Genomic DNA, 20961 nt, shown 5'->3' on the forward strand with positions numbered 1-20961 from the left:
CATAATATGGCAATCATTAATGAGAATTGTTTTGAAAAAGACAAAGGCTAATGCTTCAATTGTCCATATCAAAAGCTTTATTTTATATATACTATAGCAATTGATCGATTTTACATCATATTTTTACTAATTCATGCTTTTGTGAGGAGAGCGATTCAACCGGAAGTGTACTTGCGATTTTATTTTGAAACGTATCCCGTGCATTTCCTGTCCTGATAGTGACGGTGGCTTGTGAGTAGCCTGCCGCGGTAGCGGCCTCACAGTGGAGGCGGCTTGAGAGTGGAGCCTGCACCGGAAGCGACCTCACAGTGGAGGTCTGCAGCCAGGACCTCTTGAGAAAATTGGTGAATTATCGATTTTGGGTGAAATATCCCTTTAAAATCAGTAATCGGTTTATACAATGCACAAATAGCCAAACCTACAAGAATATGATCCACATAATGAGAGCACAAATCAATTTAAATATCCACTATATTTAATTCTCTGAGAAAGAAGAAGGGAAGGGAAACATCAAGACAGAAAGTACATCAAACAATACACCAGGAAGTCCTTTCAGTAAAACAGGAAATAAAGAGTCCAAAGAGTAATTTAGTGGGAAGTTGTGGTTTCACAGTAATTCTCTGTGAGCGTGGTGGTTCTAGGAATCAGACAATGTAATGCTTAGTAACTTTCCGGAGGATTCCCACTCGTACAGGGGGACAGCGTCCATTAGCTGTCTCTGCTCACGCTGATCCATATCTGAATGAATGAGTAGCGTTGGCACTCTGCTTCCTCTTCTTGTAGTGCATTAGCTCACCGTGCTGCTGATTTTACCCCCCCAACATGAGCTAATGTGCTGCTGGTCAGTGGTCAGGAGGACGGTGCACTCTTCCTAATGCACAGAGAGAACAGGGGATCGTTACTGGGCGTGGGCCTGGGCAGGACATGAGACAGCAGAGGCTCAGGAAAAGAAATAAGAGAAAGAGACGGGGAGAAACAAGATCCATAAAGCTTGAGTTACAGAAATCAATACATTTATGTCTGTCCATTATAATTTGTTTATGATTATATTATCCCAGTCTTAAAGGATAATTTCCGTTTTTTACAACCTGGACCTTATTTCTAGCATAAAATAAGATCATTTTACTCACCCAGAAACTTTGGTGTCATTTGGAGTTGTTTTGACGAAATTAGCCCCAGTGGAGCGGCGCGTATATCCGTATAATGCGAGAACACGGGGCACGCAATGCAGCCTCTAAATAACACATTATCCGCCGCAAAACTCGTTCATTTCGCCAATATTTTGTTATGATACACTAGTAATATTCCCCTCCGAGCCCGTGGTGGCATGTTATCAACATGCTGCGCCTGTAGGTTGACTACTAACCTCTTATCTGGATGATGTCATCTCCGACCGCTGCCCGGCGCGGCTAACTTGCTACGGCTAATGCTATGGTTCGTTTCTGCGTGTTTCTGACTTGTCAGAACAAAATGAGCAGCTGGATGAAGTTCAGCTTCCACAGGCTTCCTCTCCTCAACCTGGACTCACTAAAGCTCCGGCTAGTTGAGCTAAAAATGGACCCGAATGCCGAGGCAGAATGATTATTGTCAGAATGAGCCGGGCAGCGGTCGGAGATGACATCATCCAGGTCAGAGGTTAGTAGTCAACCTACAGGCGCAGCATGTTGATAACATGCCACCACGGGCTCGGAGGGGAATATCACTAGTGTATCATAACAAAATATTGGCGAAATGAACGAGTTTTGCGGCGGATAATGTGTTATTTAGAGGCTGCATTGCGTGCCCCGTGTTCTCGCATAGCCTACGGATATACGCGCCGCTCCACTGGGGCTAATTTCGTCAAAACAACTCCAAATGACACCAAAGTTTCTGGGTGAGTAAAATGATCTTATTTTATGCTAGAAATAAGGTCCAGGTTGTAAAAAACGGAAATTATCCTTTAAACTCTGGTCACAGAGACAGAAACAAACAGAGATCCCCTGATGTCTCAAAGGCAGCAGTGACTGTTTTAAAGATGGGAAATTAAAATTATAGCACAAGGATTGATACAGTATGAATTTATTATAATGGTCATGTTATTAGAAGGCAGGTGTGTTTATCAATGCAACAAAGGGCCTCACGTTCATTCTGTGGTGCCGTGTGCAAAATGCTTTTCTGCAGTTTGTGTTAAGTAATTGCCTTGTTAACTGAGGACAACAGGGCACATAATAGATCTGATTAGCCTGTTGCACGTACACATTGAATTCATAATGATGCTTTTTTTTTTTTGCCATCTTCATGATTATTTTAAACAAATAGTAGCCGAGCACAACAAACCCAACCTTCTTCGAAAGCATCATTCATTCAACAAAAAGAACAGAAGTCTCCAGGGAAATTACAGCAAAAGTGAAGTCATTACATTTTCATCAAATCAATAGCATTTCAAGGTTATTTGTGTGTTTGTGTCTGTGTGTGTGTGTGTGTGTTGACTCAAGGTGAATCGCAAATGTGGGTGCCCCTCTGCAGATTTCAGAGATTCAGCAACAGCATGGGCAAAAATATCGACGCGGGTGCGAGGTGTGCCTCATCGCGAAAAATAACCGAGTCATGGTGGGTTTCAGGTTCGTTTCACAGATTGAAGATCACTTCCTGCAGTTACAGGCCAGACCGTCTTAAACCGTTCCTGCAGTTACAGGCCAGACCGTCTTAAACCGTTGAGACAGGCGCAGTGTGAAAGCTGCAGTGGTTAGAAAAGGGTGGAGCTGAAACACACACAGCACATAGCTGTCATAGTTCAGTAAGGAGAGACTTTATGAACACGTGCATAAAAGAGGAGGGAAATGAATCCATGGTGATGAGACCTCATTCAGATGTCAGCACATTTGAGAAGAGGGTGTGTGTGTGTGTGTGTGTGTGTGTGTGTGTGTGTGTGTGTGTGTGTGTGTGTGTGTGTGTGTGTGTGTGTGTGTGAGATATACTGTATATATAGAGAGAGAGATGAGGAAAGGAGGTGGACACAATGCAACAGCAGCTGACTGTAGAGGAGAGGACACATCTGCAAGTTGACACTGATTGGCTGCTTGAGATGAGGTGTGAGGTGAGACAATCCATGATGCATGAAGTCTTCCTGACAAGAACCTGCGCTGAGCTTCATGAGTCCAGTTTGGAGTGTGTAGCGTGTTGTCAGATCTGATGCAGAGATTCTCTGATATTAAAGGGATAGTTTAACATTTTGGCAAATTGGGCCATTGCCATAATCCCTGTAGTCATAGCAGTAGGTTCGTTACCTTAAATTGTCGATGCAAGCAATTTTTAGAACGGCGGAGCAGAGCCGCTAGCTGCTCAGAGCTACGCTACGGAGGCTATGGGATTTCTTGGTTTCCCTCATCAAACTCATCAAATACACAATCCAATAACTCCAAAACGCTCTCACGAACAAGTTGGGACAAGGGATAGTTCAACATTTTGACAAGACAGAGTTGTTTTTGAGGCAAATGCAGAGACTGCTTGCCAAAAAACTGCCCTCAACGGGACCGCGCATCAGTGGTTTTGCATGAATTTACTTCTAAAACAACTCTGTCTCATAACGTTCCGTTATTATCTCATAGCGTGGTGAATGTGCAGGTCACAACTTGTCCAGCAGAGCGTTTTGGAGTTTTTGGATTGTGTATTTGATGAGTTTAATGAGGGAAACCAAGAAATCCCATTAGCCTCCATAGCTCTGAGCAGCTCGCGGCTCTGCTCTGCCGTTCTAAAAATAGCTTGCACCGACAATTAAAGGTAACGAACCTACTGCTCTGACTATAGGGATTATGGCAATGGGCCAATTTGCCAAAATGTTGAACTATCCCTTTAAAACTGACGGTGGGTTTGACAGTTCATGCTTTCAGAATTTCAGAATAAAATCCACAAACATCCCATCTGAGGAAATCAAAGCTGATCCTCGACACAACAGCACGATGCATCTCAGATGTAGTTTTTATTTCAGACCGTGTGTGTTTTGTGTGTGTGTTGTGTTATCTCTGTGACCTCGCCCCTCATTGTACTACGACACCTCACAAGGACTCCGACTGAATAAACCTGCAGCAGTGGAACAGTCACTCACACACTCACACACCTTCACGTATGTTCATTGAGATATTTAACCTGCGATCCGCATGTTTGACTCTGCTATCAGCGCTGTACATACACACACGGCGTACCTGAACACACACCCTTAATGAGATTCGACCTTGCATCCTTACCTCAGCATGTGTGTCACACTCCATCTTCTCTCCCATTCACTCACTCACACACACACACACACACACACACACACAGAGGACCTGCTAATGACATGCAGGAGCACAGCCAGACTTGTAGATCACAGGAGCGGGTCACTCAGTCTGCCTCATAATTTAATAGATTCTTAATCTTTCACACTGACAGGGCAGAGATAAAGGAAACAGACAAAAAAAAAAGCAGGAAGCACGGAGACACGGAGTTGGGGGGGAAGAATGATAACACATAATTGATTTTTTTTTTGTATCTCGCAGTAAACACACACTTAATGAACTCGGCAAAGACTGAGCGGCAGAGACATCTGTAGGAGGAAGGAGCAGGGTAAACAAATCCTCCATGAACACTGATAAGCCGTCTGCAGAGACCGACTGACTTCGGTTCCTCGCCGAACACACACATCACGGGTAAACACTCTCACCTAACCCGCTCAGTGGGGAACACATTCCTCTGTGGATCGCTTTATGACACACAAACACACGGACACACACACACACACACAGGATGAACTGTCATGAGTTATTCATGCTGCTGTGAAAAGCTTTCTCTCACCAGTCCTTCCTCTCTCTTACACACACACATTTACACACACACAGATACATACTCCATGGTCTAATTACAACATTTCCAATAGTGCGGTCCATCATCATCCCTCACCTACCACGCCCATCCATCTCTTCTTATCCTCCACTCTCCCTGCTGCTCTTTCACTTTCTGATTTATCCCCCCTCCCCTTCCTCTCTTTATACACTAACTTCCATAATTCTTCTCTCTCTCTCTCTTACTCCATCCCCTGCTATTCTCCCTCTCTCTCTCTCCTGCTCTCTCTGATTCCCTAGACAGACATTACAGGAGGGAATGGGAATCGATTTGCTTCAACCTTTTTTTTCCTCCATCTTTGTCCATCTCAAGGATTTTACTCTCATCTCTCCATTAGCATTTCTACAAAGGCCGGAACACAGTTTCTCTCCCTCTTCCTTTTCTCCTCAATGACTGTACATCCACCTCGGCTTTTACTTTAGTTTCTCTTTCTGTGTATTTTTGGGTTAATGTGAATTAATCCGGGCTTTTTTCCCCTCCTCTTCCTTCCTCTTCTTCCTTTAGTTCTTTCCTTCGCTCCGTCTCAGCAGTCACACTGTATATTCTCAGGATCATAGCGGCGCTGATGCTCATGTACGGAGGGATACAGGGCTTTTTATAGCGCTGATCCCAAGTGTCAAAGAATTTCTACCACTTCTTTAATCCATATTACTCAAAGAGCAGGAGCTCTGACGTGTTGACTCCACCGCAGCTGTTTTTTTTTGACACAACAAAGGCGAACTTGTATTGCAAAAGTGCCATTAGTGCATGATTTGTGTTCCCTTCCTAATCTCCTACCCTTCTCTCTTCAGCCTGGATCACACCACGAACGTCCATCAGCAAAAAAGAATAAAAGTCCCAAACATAATTCTCTCCCCTCAGATGAAGTACTTATTTCTAGATGAAGCACTTTTTAGAAACTTTGGCCCAGAACCAGAAATAGCTTCCGTACTGTAGCTGCCTCTGACACATGAGAAGAAGCAATGACATATTTTATTCTAGGAATTTAAAGTTTCTCATTCTCTCCAATAAAGTTCCTGCTTGTGGAAGTTTAACTACTTTGCCTGCTCTCCATCCATCTCTCTCCCTCCTTCCTGCCACCCTGCAGATCCTCTCCTTCCCCCTTCAGTCCCATTAGCTCTCTCCTGATGGGTCGTTAACTATTAAACACCAGATATAGGGAAAAGGAGGAGAGGGTTGGTCTATAAGGTTTGTGTCTAGTCTGCAGTAATAAATGGACACTGGGAAATGAGAAGAGAGAGGGAGAACAGGAGAGGAGGGTGGGGCAGGTCCACAGGGTCTCATTCTCTGTTGCAATGATCAGTGGAAATCAGTGGGAAAAACAGAGGAATGCAGAGTCAGTTCACTCCGGTCTGCTGGGTAAAGTATTGACACAGAAAATAAGAGAGGATCGACAGAGATTTACGTTAAGTTACTAAAATAAACCAAAGCAGAGCAACAGTCGGCCGCTTCCACTGTGAGTGACGATACGTCTAAAACACACTGCTGCTGTTTCCTGTGGGAAATCAGAGTCAGGTCCTCTCATCCAGACGGGCTTAAGACCAGAGACACTGAAGCCCTCAGATGTCAACAAGTTCAAAGAGTCTTCAGTCACCTAGGCAGCACTGGCTCTGAATCTATTGAATCTAATTGAATGATGCTTCCATCTAGTGGTCAAAAAGGAAAATTGTTGCAGAGTTAGTTTCACCCACCAGTGCACTTTAAGAGCTGAGATCTGTCTGAATCATCAGCAAATATGTTAAGCATAATTACGTTGAAATAGTGGCTTAGTGCTGAAATGGATGGATTGGATGGATGCTGATCTGTTTCAGCTGTTTAATGACGACAGGTCAGAGTGATAAATAGATTATCTGTATTGTAAAGCTGTGTTTTGTGTAACTCGTCTGCTCCAGCTGTGTCCAGATATTCACACCTCCGTCCATGTGTCCGTAGAGAATCTGATGTTGGGGACGGAGGTCGACCTGCAGCGGGTGGAGAACAGTGTGTTCGCCATGGAAACGGTGCTGAAGGCGTGGCTTCAAGACCAGGGTGGAGACAGAGAGCACCTCCACCTGCTGCTGCCGAACCACACAGACAGCCCCATACCAGGTTAGATATCACACACACACACTTCACATCCACTAGTGTAGTAACAGCATGGATCTGATTAATCTCAGTTACATACCCATTTACCTTTTACCATTTACTTAAAGGGATAGTTCAACATTTTGACAAGACAGAGTTGTTTTCAAGGCAAATGCAGAGACTGCTTGCCAAAGAACTGCCCTCGATGGGAACGCGCATCAGTGGTTTTGCATGAATTTACCTCGTAAACAATTTGTAACGTTCCGTTATTATTTCATAGCGTGGTGAATGTGCAGGTCATAACTTGTCCAGTGTGAGTGTTTTGGAGTTGTTGGATTGTGTATTTAATGAGTTTGATGAGGGAAACCAAGAAATCCCATGAGCCTCCGTAGCGTAGCTCTGAGCAGCTCGCGGCTCTGCTCCGCTGTTCTAAAAACAGCTTGCACCGACAATTAAAGGTGACGAACCTACTGCTAAGACGACAGGGATTATTATGGTAATGGGCCAATTTGCCAAAATCTTGAACTATCCCTTTAAACAGAGTTCTTATATGACAATATGGGGGACAAACTGTGTTTCAGGACGGACAGAAACTAAAGGCTTTTAAGTGTAATGTCCTTTTGTCTCTTGCGTAGTGTGTGTGAAGTGTGACATGCAGGAGCGGCTGATAAGCCCCGCCCTCATTCCTCTGACTCCCAACCTGGGAGTGAAGACTGAGAGTGTGCAGGACTTCCTGCCTAAGGTTTCAGCCAATCAGAGTCCATCGCCACTGGCACTGAGAGTGACCAAGTAAGTCAGCGAGCTGCAGGGCTGCTAATTCTTGCTTTATCCACACACCTTGTCATGTTTTATCCTGAGGACCATATGAACTGACAGTTAATACAATACATAAGTGTTGTAATTTAGATTTTTGTGGCTCAATTGAAAGAAGCTACAAGGCTGGGAACTGTTGCTTAGAAAGTAACATTAAGTTACATAAAAATAAACTTATAAATACTTATAAAGTACACTGTCTCTCAAAATATCCATATCCATCCTTGTTTGTGACATTTTTGGAAGAAGGGGGGATGTGTGTGCATGATCATGTGTGTATGCTCCATGGTCCATGAGTCTAATGTAGTTTGTATTCAGCAAAATTTTCTCCCATCTATGAATGGCACCATTCTGAAAGCAGCAAGTAGTGAAATATTTCTCAGATGAAACTCATCACCATGGAATCAGAGTCTGCTTTGTTCAGCTGGTCGCGTCTGCTCCGAAGATGGAAAACACTCCAAACATCCAGAGTCAAAGAGAAAAAGAAATAGATCGTAAAACTCCGGCTCAGATTTTCCTCTCCTTTTGTTGGAACATGGTGAATGGAGGGGAAAAAAGTGATATACAGTAGGATAAACATATAGTATAAAGAAAAACACTGATTTGATATTCATTCCAGATGGTGCATCTGTGTGCTAGTGTCTTTATTATGACCAGCTTTGACAAACATGGATAAACTAACTGTACAAACAAATCATCATCATCTCAAGTTATGAAGTTGTTTGTATGTAAAAAAAATAGGAACTACATTATAATGATCAACACAGGAATAAAGGACGAGTCTGAATTTTGCCATTCAATTTAATTAATCCATGGAAACAGATTACAGTATAAATAGTAATGCTTCAAAACTCAACTTTGTTTCTGTGGATTATGACAGGTGACAGGTGTCTGTTGTTCAAAGACTGACGTCATTCAAATACACACATGCAGAGACACAAAGTATCACACACACAGGCCTCTGCTAATAGAAAGCAGATGCTCATTCCTAACCTGACTAAACAGTTCCTTCCTCCTCCCTCATTTGCATCGGTTTTGCATTTTCAGGAGCTGCAGCGAGATGAGGTGTGTCTGTGAGTGTGCACTTTGCATACAGTCAGTACAAAAGTTATTATTCTCAGTGTGTGTGTGTGTGTGTGTATACGTGCTTTCCATACTGATGATAATGATTTATAGCAGTGACATTTAAATGGAGCTGGAGGACAGCTTGGCCACAGCAGGGATGATGTCATCCTCTGTTTCTGTTTCGCGTTCGCTCACCGACAGAAGAAGAAGAGGATGGTCGTGTGTTTCTTTGACTTTTCAGCAGCGACGTAACACTTTTCTAACATCGTAGACACATCTGTCCTTCATTCTGTGTGTCTGTGTGTGTGTGTTACAGAGTTCTGCGCGCAGATGGAGTGTGTGAGAGTGTGTTGTACGGTCTGCCGCTGGTGATCCGCCCCACCACCTGCTGGCAGCTGGACTGGGATGAGATGGAGACCAACCACAACTTGTTCCACGCCCTGTGTCACACTCTCAGGGTGTGTGAGTGTGTTCACTTGTTTTTTTGTTTTTTTTTTAAATTGTGGCAATTGTCAATTCAAATTTTGTAACAGAAAATGTCATAAATAACCTTTGAAAGAACAAAACTATAACATAATCTTATGAAAAAATCAAGTAGCAACTTGGAGTTAATTATTCCTGGTTATGATTTCCATTCTGCCCGTTCAGTAGATATGTGTATTTGCATAATGCAAATCAGTGTTATACCCTTCCCTATATTAGTTACTAGGATAGTATGAGTCATATTTTTATTTAATGAGCTATTTGCTGTTGCTCTATAGCTGAGATTAGCATAACAGCTGTTAACATAGCAGTCCTGGCAAAGGCTCCGGTGCTCATGTCGACTAAAAGAGGCCACAAGATGCAGCCTGGACCCTGCACCAACTCAGTGCTGGAAGGTGATGAGAGGAATGGAAGTGTCTCACTGAACTTACAATGTTTTTCTAGACTGTTCAGTAAACAGCTGCTGATTCTAACGTTGGTCAGGCATCAAGAGCAAAACTTGAAAACAGCTCCTTTAAGAGTAAAATCAAATCTGACTATTTATTGTCAAAACTTGTATGTTGCTCGACTTATAATAATCAAAATTACAATCAAGACATTAATCATTAATTTGTTAGATATAAATCACCTATGACAACATAGATTCCAGTCCCTCAGATGAACCACAGCATCTGTTTCTCCCTCTTTCAGACCCGTGACCTGTTCCTGCTGCTGCAGGTGGAGCAGGTCCAGAGGTCCACAGCTGGAGGCCCAGGTTCGTGTGTGTATGTGTGTGTGAGTGTGAGAGAGAGAGAGAGAGAGAGAGAGAAAGCACATGCGAGTGTGTGGACTCATATGCCTCGTGTGTTTGGGCACAACACAGGTGTGTGTTCTCACTACGTCCTCCAGCCGTCCCCGTCCCTCTCCCTCCTCCTGAAGCCCGTGGTGTCCAGAGAGCTGCTGCTGCCCTGCTCTCTGCCGCTGTCCGCCCAGCAGCCTGCACCTGAGGCTCTGCACACCATGCAGGTCAGACCACACTCTGCTCGTTGTTAACAAAATGCAGAAGTAGTCCGAGGCACCCGGAACTCAGAAGCAGAAACAGAGCAGTTTTAATCACTTATGTGTGCACTGATACCAGGAACTGAGTACAAGGCTGACCCCAGAATATATAACAGCTCCTTACTGGTCGACTGAGTCAGCTGACTGCCTCCCTCTGTAGAACGATTATCATCACAGAAACCAGCTCTGATGAAACTGAGGAAAGTGAGGGATTTTAAAAGTGCTGACATAGAAAAGATTGATGTTCACAGCTGTAGTCACATTACCAGCTGATTCAAAGGGTGAGATCACCCTTTATGTTGCAATGAATTCATACATCATTGTTGGGAAAAAAATAAGTAGGATCTTGTTTTGTCTGAAAACAGAAATTAGTCTGAATTACTTTTAAATGACAGGTGAGTTGTCAACCACAGAGAGCAGCGTAGACGGTTTGATGGATGACTGTGTTCTCTGCCTCTGTCAGGCTTGTCTCAGTCAGCTGGACGAGGAGTCGGTGTTCAACCCTCTCTGTCTGAGCAGCAACCTGTACCTGCACCTCAGGAGCAGAGGCCTGCTCTCACAGCCACGGTACCCATACAGGTGAGTGAGGAAGATGATGAAGTTTAGTTTAATAAGTCTAATTGTATCATAGACAATGAACAAAATAACATTAGTCTCAAAATGATGGAGATGCTTCGTACCGGATTCAGCTGACTGGCTACTTTTCCATCCATAGTCCCTGGGCAGGTGAGTAAGAACAATAAAAAGATACAAATTGTCAACGTATATAACAAAACAAACACCCATACACGTGTGCATATATACACCCACTCACACGTCACAAACATTCAGGTACAAAACATATTTCATAACAGAAGGAAATAGGAACATACAGTTATTCAAATACTTGGTGATGGAGGAGAGGAAGATGCAGAGAAATCTGTGGGATTTATATTTAAGTGAACGAAGATGATGATGACTAAACAGGATGATGATTACGATTAATGCTGTTTGTAATGATTATGTATTAGGTGAGGCATATAGATAGAATTGATGAAGACAAAATAATCATAATGATGATGATGATGGTTATCCAGGCTCCAGCCAGCAGCCGTGGTCAGGGTCCAGTCTCAGCCAGCAGAGGGCCCTAGAGGCGCAGGAAGCCGGCAGCGTGGGCAGGTAAACAACCAGGCTTTATGGCAGAGTGAAGGTCATGATGTGCTGCTCATATACATAATCACAATGATATAACATGACTAATGAGCAGTGTGACAGCTGATAGCAGGAAGGGATGTTTTTGTGCAGCTCTTTGAAGCTGTGTGCAGACAGCGTGTCCCTCTGCAGCGCTGCTTCCTCCTCGCTCCACACGTCCTCTCTCACTAGGTGGCAGCACTCGCTGCATGCAGGTCGATGCCACGGTAGATGCACAGACACAAGCACAAACTTGTTCTGAGGATGAAAATAAAAAGTTTATTCCCTCGGATTTAGAGAAGTGAAAACTATTGAGGTTGCCTCAGGTCAAAAACACAAGCCTCATAGTTTTCATGCAGTTAAAACGTAATGTTTGAAGTTATCTCACCTCTAACTAACCACAACATTCACCGACAGTGTTCTCTCTGATGCACTTCACATAATCAGACATGACTTCATCGTGCGGTCCTGCCTCATCATCCTGCATTAGAATGCCACTTACGTAAAAGCGCACAAGTATAACCAGCTAAAAAGTGATGTGGTAAAAATGCATGTGTTACTGTCATGGTAAATTGTGTGTGTGATTTTACGTGGTGGAGGTGGAGCTAGTTTCATTTATTTTATTGATACACAGTCAGGCAGTATAATCCAGTGGCTCCAGCCCCTCCACAGAACCACAGAATAAAACCTCAGGCCTCATGAGATGATTAACAGGAAAGAAGAAAAGAACAAAGTTCAGCTACAGACCTTTTTATTTTCCTTTTGCTTATTTAGTTGTTTTCTCAGTCCCTGTGTTTTCTGACACGCAGGATGATTCAAAAGGTTCTTTAACTGAAACCATATGAGAGGGTTAGCGGGAAATGTGCCCTCGGTGGAAGTGCTGACAACATATAGGCATCTGAAACTTCACAGAGTGCCACCGCCTGATGTAATGTTGGTCACAAGCTGAAAAGGCCAGAAACACGCGGTTCAGCCTCCACAGTGTTTTGTGTTAAACTGTGATAAGTCATAAGGAATCAGTTCTAGGAATAAATGTGGTGGAATCCAAATACGATGTTTCTCTGAATTGTAGAAGGAGTATCATGTTGCATAAAAATCCCACAAGGCAAGTGCATCATGGCTTTATATAGTATGGGGTCAAATTTGGTTTTAAAGTGCTAATATGGGAAGATCAGAATGTCTCATGAAGAAGAATTAGTGAGTTCAAACGGACTGAAACAGATAATGTTATGAATCATTCTTTTATATTAGAGTTTTCACAGTGAGTCATGAATAGTAGTACAATTATCTGCCTTGTTCTTTCTGATCTCACAACCTTTTTTTAAAAGCGTTTGCATCACTAAAGATTCATTCACACTTCACACTTACAGTACCCACCCCAGTGACACGGTTGATTATCAGCAGTTAAAATAAGACCAGAGACCTGCGTCCGTCTGTCTCACTTCAACTTTTGTAGCTGTGTTGGCACCAGCTGCAGCCTGTATCTGTGGGCAGTGTGACTCATTAGGGTTGATAAGGCTGCTGACATGCAAATCCTTCACTACGGTGACAAAACTGATGTTCTTGTGCGGCGTTGTGTGTGGCGTCGTGTTCTCCGTTCTGGGTCTTTATCCACCGCTCTGACCCTCAGCTTCAGGTCTGGGTTTATCTACACAAGCCGTCTTTGTCTGGAAACGTCTTCTTCCTCTTTTGTTCTCTTCTGTAATTCTCTATCTCTTTCTTTTTCCACCTCCCTCAGAGCCTCCGCCCCCTCCTCTCTTTTATCTCACTCTTTCTTGTCATGTCTCTCTTATGAATCAAGTGAACCAAAATGTCACAGTCGTTTCCTCCGCTTTATTAATCGCCCACAGTTAAGATATTTTTTTTATTATGTCTTAATCCTATGGTGTTGTTACAACTCATATATGCACTTGTTTTGAAATGCAGTGTATCTGTTGTCTCCATGCAGCCTCAAGGCCAGGGTCGCCATGTGGGAGCACACAGCAAGGTCAGGGCCACCGTGGCTCCGATGCCCTCTTCCTCCTCCCACTCCTCCTCCTCCTCCTCCTCCTCCCTGGGACCTCCCCCTGCTAAGGCCTCCCGTCCAGCTCTGACCCTCCTCAGCAGCAGCAAAAGCCACCGGGCCCCGGCCCCGTCACTGCAGGAGGAAGACGACGATGACGATGACTCCACGGTTATATAGTCAGAACAACTGGAGGGTGAGTGGAAGAAAGTGGGCCCGAGAGAGCAACACAGCGACAGGAGAGAGAGACACGTCATGCAACACGCACACATTTTAAAATCTCAACCTGTCTCTTCAAAGGGTTTTCCACACACACACAGACACACACATGTGTCTGATCGGTTTCCACTGTAAAGTTTGTGAGTAATCAGACAGCTCACAAAGGCTCTAATGACACACACTCATTTGTACACAACACCCACCGTAAACACACACTTAATGTGTGCTACTCTCTGGGTGGTTGTAGTTTATTTTCATACTTTCATCTCGTTTTACTGTCGCCACACGGACGGCATTAACTAAACGTGAATTTAACGAGAGAGGGAGGAAAGTCTCAACTCGCTTCCATGTGATATTGCTGAGGCAGCAAAGCTTTTTGAAAAATCACCCACCATCAACAATGAAAAAAGAGAAAAGATGAAAAGAAGGGAAGCAGCAGGACAATGGAAGCCTGGAAGTGTCAAACAACAGAGGGAAGGAACGGGAAGTGATGAGGAACAACAGAAAAGGACAAAAGAGGGGTGGGGACTGGAGGGAGATCAGAAGCTGATGGATGTGTGAAACACACACACGCATGTTACAACACACCCACTAACACAGAGTAAAAGTCCTAAACAGAAAGCTACCAAAATACGACTGCGGCCTAATGAAGGAGACCCACTACACTGACTTGTAGACAAACACACACATGCACATTCCTGCTCCAGTTTGCCCTGAAGTCCCAGTCTGAACACAGCCTCACTGTTGGAGTGGGACAGAGAAGAAAGCAGCAGACAGAGGGGCCTCTCTGCTCGCCTTCACCCCCTCAGCCTCTTCCCTCTCTGGGGGTTGAAAGGCAACCAGAAGCTGGAGGGGGGGGGGGGGGGGCAGAGATGAGAGAAAAGTGATCATAAAAAGATCCTGTAGGTTTGTTAAGTTGTGAGCGTGATAACTTTGCATTGAAGACAAGTTTCCACTGTGTGTGTGTGTGTGTGTAGGGTTCAGTTTGAGTTCATGCTCTGACATTAACACTGGTTGGATTCTGCGGAACATTAAAGGGATAGTTCAACATTTTTGGCAAATTGGCCCATTGTCATAATCCCTTTAGTCATAGCAGTAGGTTTGTTATCTTTAATTGTCGGTGCAAGCTATTTTTAGAACGGCGGTGCAGAGCCGTGAGCTGCTCAGAGCTACGCTACGGAGGCTAATGGGGATTTCTTGGTTTCCCTCATCAAACTCATCAAATACACAATCCAACAACTCCAAAACGCTCACGGCTCTGCTCCGCCGTTCTAAAAATAGCTTGCACCGACAAATAAAGGTAACGAACCTACTGCAATGACTATAGGGATTATGGCAATGGGCCAATCTGCCAAAATGTTGAACTATCCCTTTAACACGCACACACAGTCATGTGCTCATACGCAGATATCAATCATTACACACATTGGCTATTACAGTATTCATTTATTCCTCGTCATGGGGCTTTGTCATCCACGCCCACACTCACACACTCACACACACACAGGCACTCACACACACTTAATCAGTCTCCCGCCATTCCACCCCCACCCCCCCCCCCACCCCCCGCTGAACCTTATAACATTAGGGGAGAACCCTGTGGCCAATGACTTCATGACGTTGTGATGCTACGGGACTTCCGCATTTACAAATTACAACCACAACGATGCTTTTGTCCCTGGAGGGAATTCAACTGGACATCCAATACTACCCACTGACATTTTACCCACTTCTCCATCCACCCCCCCCCCCCCACTCCCCTCCTCCTCCTCTCCCACTCTGTACTCTCTTTTTAATCCCCACAGGCTCGAGCTGAGTCAACGTGTCTGAATCTCATACGTTAGTTGAAACGGAGCCACAGCAGCGTCTCTGTCCCCGCAGGAAGGTCAGAGTCAAAGTTCCCCTGTTTGACCCAAACGCCGTCGGACACACTCCTCATTAAATGTCACAACTGTAACAGATTAATGAGACGTGACCCGCCCCGACAAGGGTGTGATTGTTTGTGTTTGCAAAGTTGAATCCGACAGCGAGCGCGGCATTACTCAGGAGATTTGATAGATTTTGGCAAGTTTGCCTCCCACTGCCGCCATTTTTTTCTTTCTAAGAAAGTTCTTTGTTCATTGTTGTTTTTAAGACAAACCTCCTTATCGCACTGTTGTTGACTTGTCAGTGTTGAGCTTTCATGTTGTGGGTTGAATGTTTTTGATCTGTTGTATTGTCTGAGCTACAGGAGGAGAATAACACTCTGATGGATGTTTGCTTTTCTCTGTGAATTCATATCAGTTGCTGGTTCAGCTTGTGATTTTATATGTATTTATTACTTGACATTGTTTCTGAAGCTCAGGTCAAATAAATGACATTTCCGTGTGAGAGTCGTTCTGGTGACTTTCCCGTAAGGGGAAGCAGCGTGCGGTGCGGCTGCTTGTAGAAGAAGGCATCAAACCACCTTCACACCCACACAGAGCTGCTGGCAGGATGGAGGCTCCATGTCGAACCGTCTCAGACAGGAGATGACAATAGAATATATTTATTAATACATATGACTTCTGCTCTGCATCTTTGTGGTCAGTTTAAAAGTAACACTATTATAATGTCAGTCTATAAAAACTCAAGGCCTTTTATTTTCATGTATGCAGACATCCTGCAGACATTAATCAGCCCAGACTGAATTTTCAACCCACACAAAAATCCTGTCAGTCCTGTCACCTTTGAAATGTTGAAGTGAATTTAAACTTGTGCTATTGTTGGCAGGAGCCTTATCGTGACAGCAGTCTAACCACCTCTGACCTTTGACTGTATTTGCATGCTCCTGTCTGTCCCTGCTCCCACTTCAACAGGGTGCTGCGTTTGCTGAACTTCCAAACAGCAGCAAACTCATACCACCGCCAGTGTTACCATCATCAGCAATAGAGTGAGTAATAGCAGCCTGTTAATTATTAATCATAGCCATTCCACAACCATCAGATAGCTCCGGTTCCAGTTTGATAAATGATGCACAAAAATCCCACAGCATAAAGAAACTCAGTTATCACACTGTGGCAAAGTGCACCACGCTTTGACTCAGGTGAGTGTGTTGCACCCTAGTTCAGCACTTTTAACCAGGGAGACTTTTTTTATATATATAAATTACGTTTATTTTTGGTGCAGGAGACAGTTTGTCTCCAATCTTTTAAAGTTTTGATTCATGGTTTCCTGAGGGTGTAGAAATGACCTTTCACTGAACCATTTTGTCTGATTCTGCAGACACTGAACGCACCGTGTTTATGTATCTCAGTCAGAATGGAGAGGACACTTTGGCTGATAAGCCCTCTGTATTTGTATGCATCAAACTCTTGGCTTCCTCTTTCATGACAATTCAAATATTTGATACAGTTTACTGAGTATTTTTACCATCTCACTGAGTTTTTCTGTCTTCTGTCTTTCTTTCTTTCTTTCTTTCTTTCTTTCTTATTTCTTTCTTTATTATTTATTTCGGTAGCACTTTACTTGAAGGTCTCATCATAAGAGTGACATGTCACAGTCATGAACATGTCATAAACATTATGTCAATGTCATAACGTTGTTGTTAAGTGTCATTCATTTAACCCTAACCCTACAAACCTGGGTGTTATGACATTGACATAATGTTTATGACATGTTCATGACTGTGACATGTCACTCTTATGACAGAGACCTTCAAGTAAAGTGTTAACTTTTTCTTTCTTTCTTTCTTTCTTTCTTTCTTTCTATCTTTCTTATTTCTTTCTTTCTTTTTGCATTTTTTCCATTCTGAACCCAAAAAAAGAAGCTCAGTGGACTGTGGCCGTCTAAAAGTGCAATAATATTTCTTCTGCGTCTCATCAGTGTCTACATCTGAGTCAGGATAATATTAGTGCTGTGACTTCCTGCTTTATTCGCAATGTTCCATTTCCCTCTTTGCTGCAATCATTAGCACAGAATAACAACTCTTGTCGGGGTCTATGTCTCAGAAACTGTAATAGACGGTCTCTTTCCTGTAATTGTCGTCAGCGGCCGCACGCAGGACTTTAATAACGTACCCGCAGAGGAACGGAGCCGGAACACAAGAGTGCAAGAGTCACAATTCATAGCCAGGTTTCAGGCGGAGGAGAACTCTCTCACAAGCAGCTCTGAGTGAGAGCAGATAGAGGAAGTGCATCTCTGGGAGGAGGAAGCGAGGAGGTGAAGTCAGGACCTGAGTTATAGTCCCCCTCATACAAATCTCAAAGGTCTCTGCTCCTACACACACACACACGCAGAGTACGACTGGAAAATCTGCACCTTTGATTTGCCTATTAGCATCAAAGTCATCAACATGAATCACACTGAAGACCAGCTGTGGTCACCACATCTGGTCAGGAAGTTATTATGATACAACTATTTTAAAGTTAGAGTGATCTGTGAAAACCTTCCGCATTCTTTTGTGCACATTTTGCAGCTTAATGTTTTTGTTTGTTTGGGTTTTTTTTGGAAAACCAGAACAGACTAGAACCGAATCAGGATCATTTCATCCTCATCCTCACACGCCCTTTTGTGTTTTCTAAGCAGCGGCGAGAAACTGAATGAAAACCTCTCGTTTCCTTCAGACGGCGCCGGGAGCCGAGACGGAGTGAATGAAACTCACTCTCAGACTCGAGACTGAATGGGTTTTGCCCACGCAGGAGCTAAAAATAAAAGCTGGTGGTCTGTTGAGTTTCAGGTGTGTCTGAAGACAGAACGCACCAGTCTCCATCAGATGTGCTGAAGGGGGGCGGGGGGGGGTCTCTGGTGTTTCATGTGCAGCAGATTGAGGAAATGCCACCTTTATATTAAGAAGCGCAGCTGACAGGTGTGACATGTAATTCCACTGACATTTAACTTTTTTGATACTTTATTACATAAACAGGTTCAGTATATGACAAATAGTTCATGGTTGTAACCACATCATTACAAAAATGAGTAGTTTTCCGTAGTTTAAGAGACTGGGTTCATATTAAAGCTTCACCAGTCAATAGTTTAATATCAGCAGTGAACGGTTAACAAGGAAATGACTATGCATGAAAAGTGATGAAGCCACAGAGAATCATCAACCAGCTCTGCAGTTGGGGAGCGTTTTCACCTTCTTTCGTTTCATTGTTTTGGTTTTCAGGCCCACGACGTGTCGGTGTTTTGGTTCTGGTTCAGCGGCCTGAGCAGCAGCTGGGGCTGCGATAAACACAGACGTCTCACACCATGCTTTTTTTTTTTTCTTTTCACATTCACACTCTCTGCATTACCTTCCCAGCACCTGTCAGCAACTAGATGCTAAACATAATGGCATAACTGTACCAGCTAAAAGGCCGGAGGCCATGACAGAGCTAAAAAAGACTTTTCATTTCATGGCCAGAAAACATGTCAAATTGCTAAAAATTTGCCAAAAATTGCTTGCTGTTGTGTTTCCTGTAGGTGAAAACAGACACTGTTTGCTGACATCCTCTTTTGCTTTATCAGCTTTAGAAGGTGCTAACGTGGCAGTGTTGTGTTTACAGCACCTACGTTGCCAAAAATATCAACTAGTGCAGCTCTGAAGGTGCATGGAGAAAAAAAAACAAGGTGCACTTTTATCTTGAGCCATCTGCAAAGTTTGTACAGCTCCACTGTTTTTGTTTATTTGACCCAAACCTCATTAACAATATGTACCAACTGTGCAGAAATGAGCTGTTTGCCAGCTACGAAAAAATATGCACCACAGGAATAAAGCCTCTTATTGAAATGATCTTTAAAAACAAGACCAAACGTGAGACCTTGACTGGAAGAGGACAGTTAGAGAGGGCTGAGGACTGTTACTGATGTATTAATAGTCTAACGTGGGTGTGGGGGGAGTGAGAAAGAACCAAAACCGTTTGGCTAAAGATAAAGACGTGTGGCAAGAAACAGGACACACACAAACACAAATGCGTGCACGTTGGGCTATGTCTGTCATCTCTCTGAAGTGTCTTCAGATCTTCTTAGATGTCTCCACTGTGTTTAACCCACTGACTGATGCTGTGCTTTGTGTGTGTTTGTTCTGCAGCTTCCCACTGACATGACATTTCCCCAAAGCCTGAGAAAACTCAGAGGGTGATCTGAAACTATGAAGTGAAGTCTGATATGCTTTCAGTGTGAATCTCCCATCACACACACATGCACACACACCATCACACAATCAAAACAGCAGTGGTGTAAAACATCTATACATTTCACAAACTGACACCCTGAGGCCATGAGCTGCATGGGCAGAGTTAGCAGCAGCAGGCCCGCTTACATTTTCACACATTTTCACATTTTCACATAGACTCGGCTGTGGCTGTCAAACACACACACACACACACATATACACACACTTACCAGCATCAGTTGGACTGTTTCACAGATGCGTAAAAGGTCAAAGCAGATGAGGAGAGAAATGTAGAGATGGCAGTGGCAGAGAGCGGCCCGTGGTAAATCAGGCAGCAATAATAACGTGAGTTAAAGGGATAGTTCAACATTTTGGCAAATTGGCCCATTGCCATAATCCCTATAGTCATAGCAGTAGGTTTGTTACCTTTATTTGTCGGTGCAAGCTATTTTTAGAACGGTGGAGCAGAACTGCAAGCTGCTCAGAGCTACGCTATGGAGGCTAATGGGATTTCTTGGTTTCCCTCATCAAACTCATCAAATACACAATCCAACAACTCCAAAACACTCTGGTGGACAAGTTGTGACCTGCACATTCACCACGCTATGAGATAATAACAGAACATTACGAGACGGAGTTGTTTTCCAGGTAAATACAGAGACTGCTTGCTGAAAAACTGTCCCTGAAGGCATCGTGCATCAGCGGTTTTGCATGAATTTACCTCGAAAACAACTCTGTCTCGTAACGTTACGTTTTTATCTCATAGCGTGGTGAATGTGCAGGTCACAACTTGTCCACCAGAGTGTTTTGGAGTTGTTGGATTTGATGAGTTTGATGAGGGAAACCAAGAAATCCCATTAGCCACTAGCGTAGCTCTGAGCAGCTCGCCGCTCGGCTGGGCAGTTCTACTTAAAGGTAACAAACCTACTCCTAAAACTATAGGGATTGTGGCAATGGGCCAATTTGCCCAAAATGTTGAACTATCCCTTTAAATTTTTCAAAGGAGGTTAAATCAAAAGCAACTGGACTTAGTCATCCCTTTAAGTTGTTTTAAAGTTGACAAGTTTTTAAACCACAATCAGACACTCAGTGAAACACAGAAATTCACAGTAATTATATTTTTAACTCGACACAGTGA

At 43.6% G+C, this 20961-nt stretch overlaps 1 protein-coding gene across 1 annotated transcript in view; it reads left to right on the plus strand.

The window, feature by feature from the left end:
* The window catches only part of m1ap (meiosis 1 associated protein), a gene marked incomplete at both ends in the record, with an annotated part of 50269 nt that extends 36597 nt beyond the window's left edge, over positions 1-13672 (plus strand). The window contains 8 exons of the mRNA XM_083993151.1: positions 6790-6945; positions 7557-7710; positions 9116-9257; positions 9973-10042; positions 10145-10287; positions 10784-10899; positions 11397-11478; positions 13439-13672. Of these exons, the coding sequence (XP_083849277.1) occupies positions 6790-6945; positions 7557-7710; positions 9116-9257; positions 9973-10042; positions 10145-10287; positions 10784-10899; positions 11397-11478; positions 13439-13672 (1097 nt within the window). The remainder of the gene's footprint in view (positions 1-6789; positions 6946-7556; positions 7711-9115; positions 9258-9972; positions 10043-10144; positions 10288-10783; positions 10900-11396; positions 11479-13438) is intronic.
* Positions 13673-20961: the final 7289 nt, after the last annotated feature.

Source organism: Trachurus trachurus, assembly GCF_905171665.1.
Source record: "Trachurus trachurus genome assembly, chromosome: 18".
NCBI classification, from domain to species: Eukaryota; Metazoa; Chordata; class Actinopteri; order Carangiformes; family Carangidae; genus Trachurus; species Trachurus trachurus.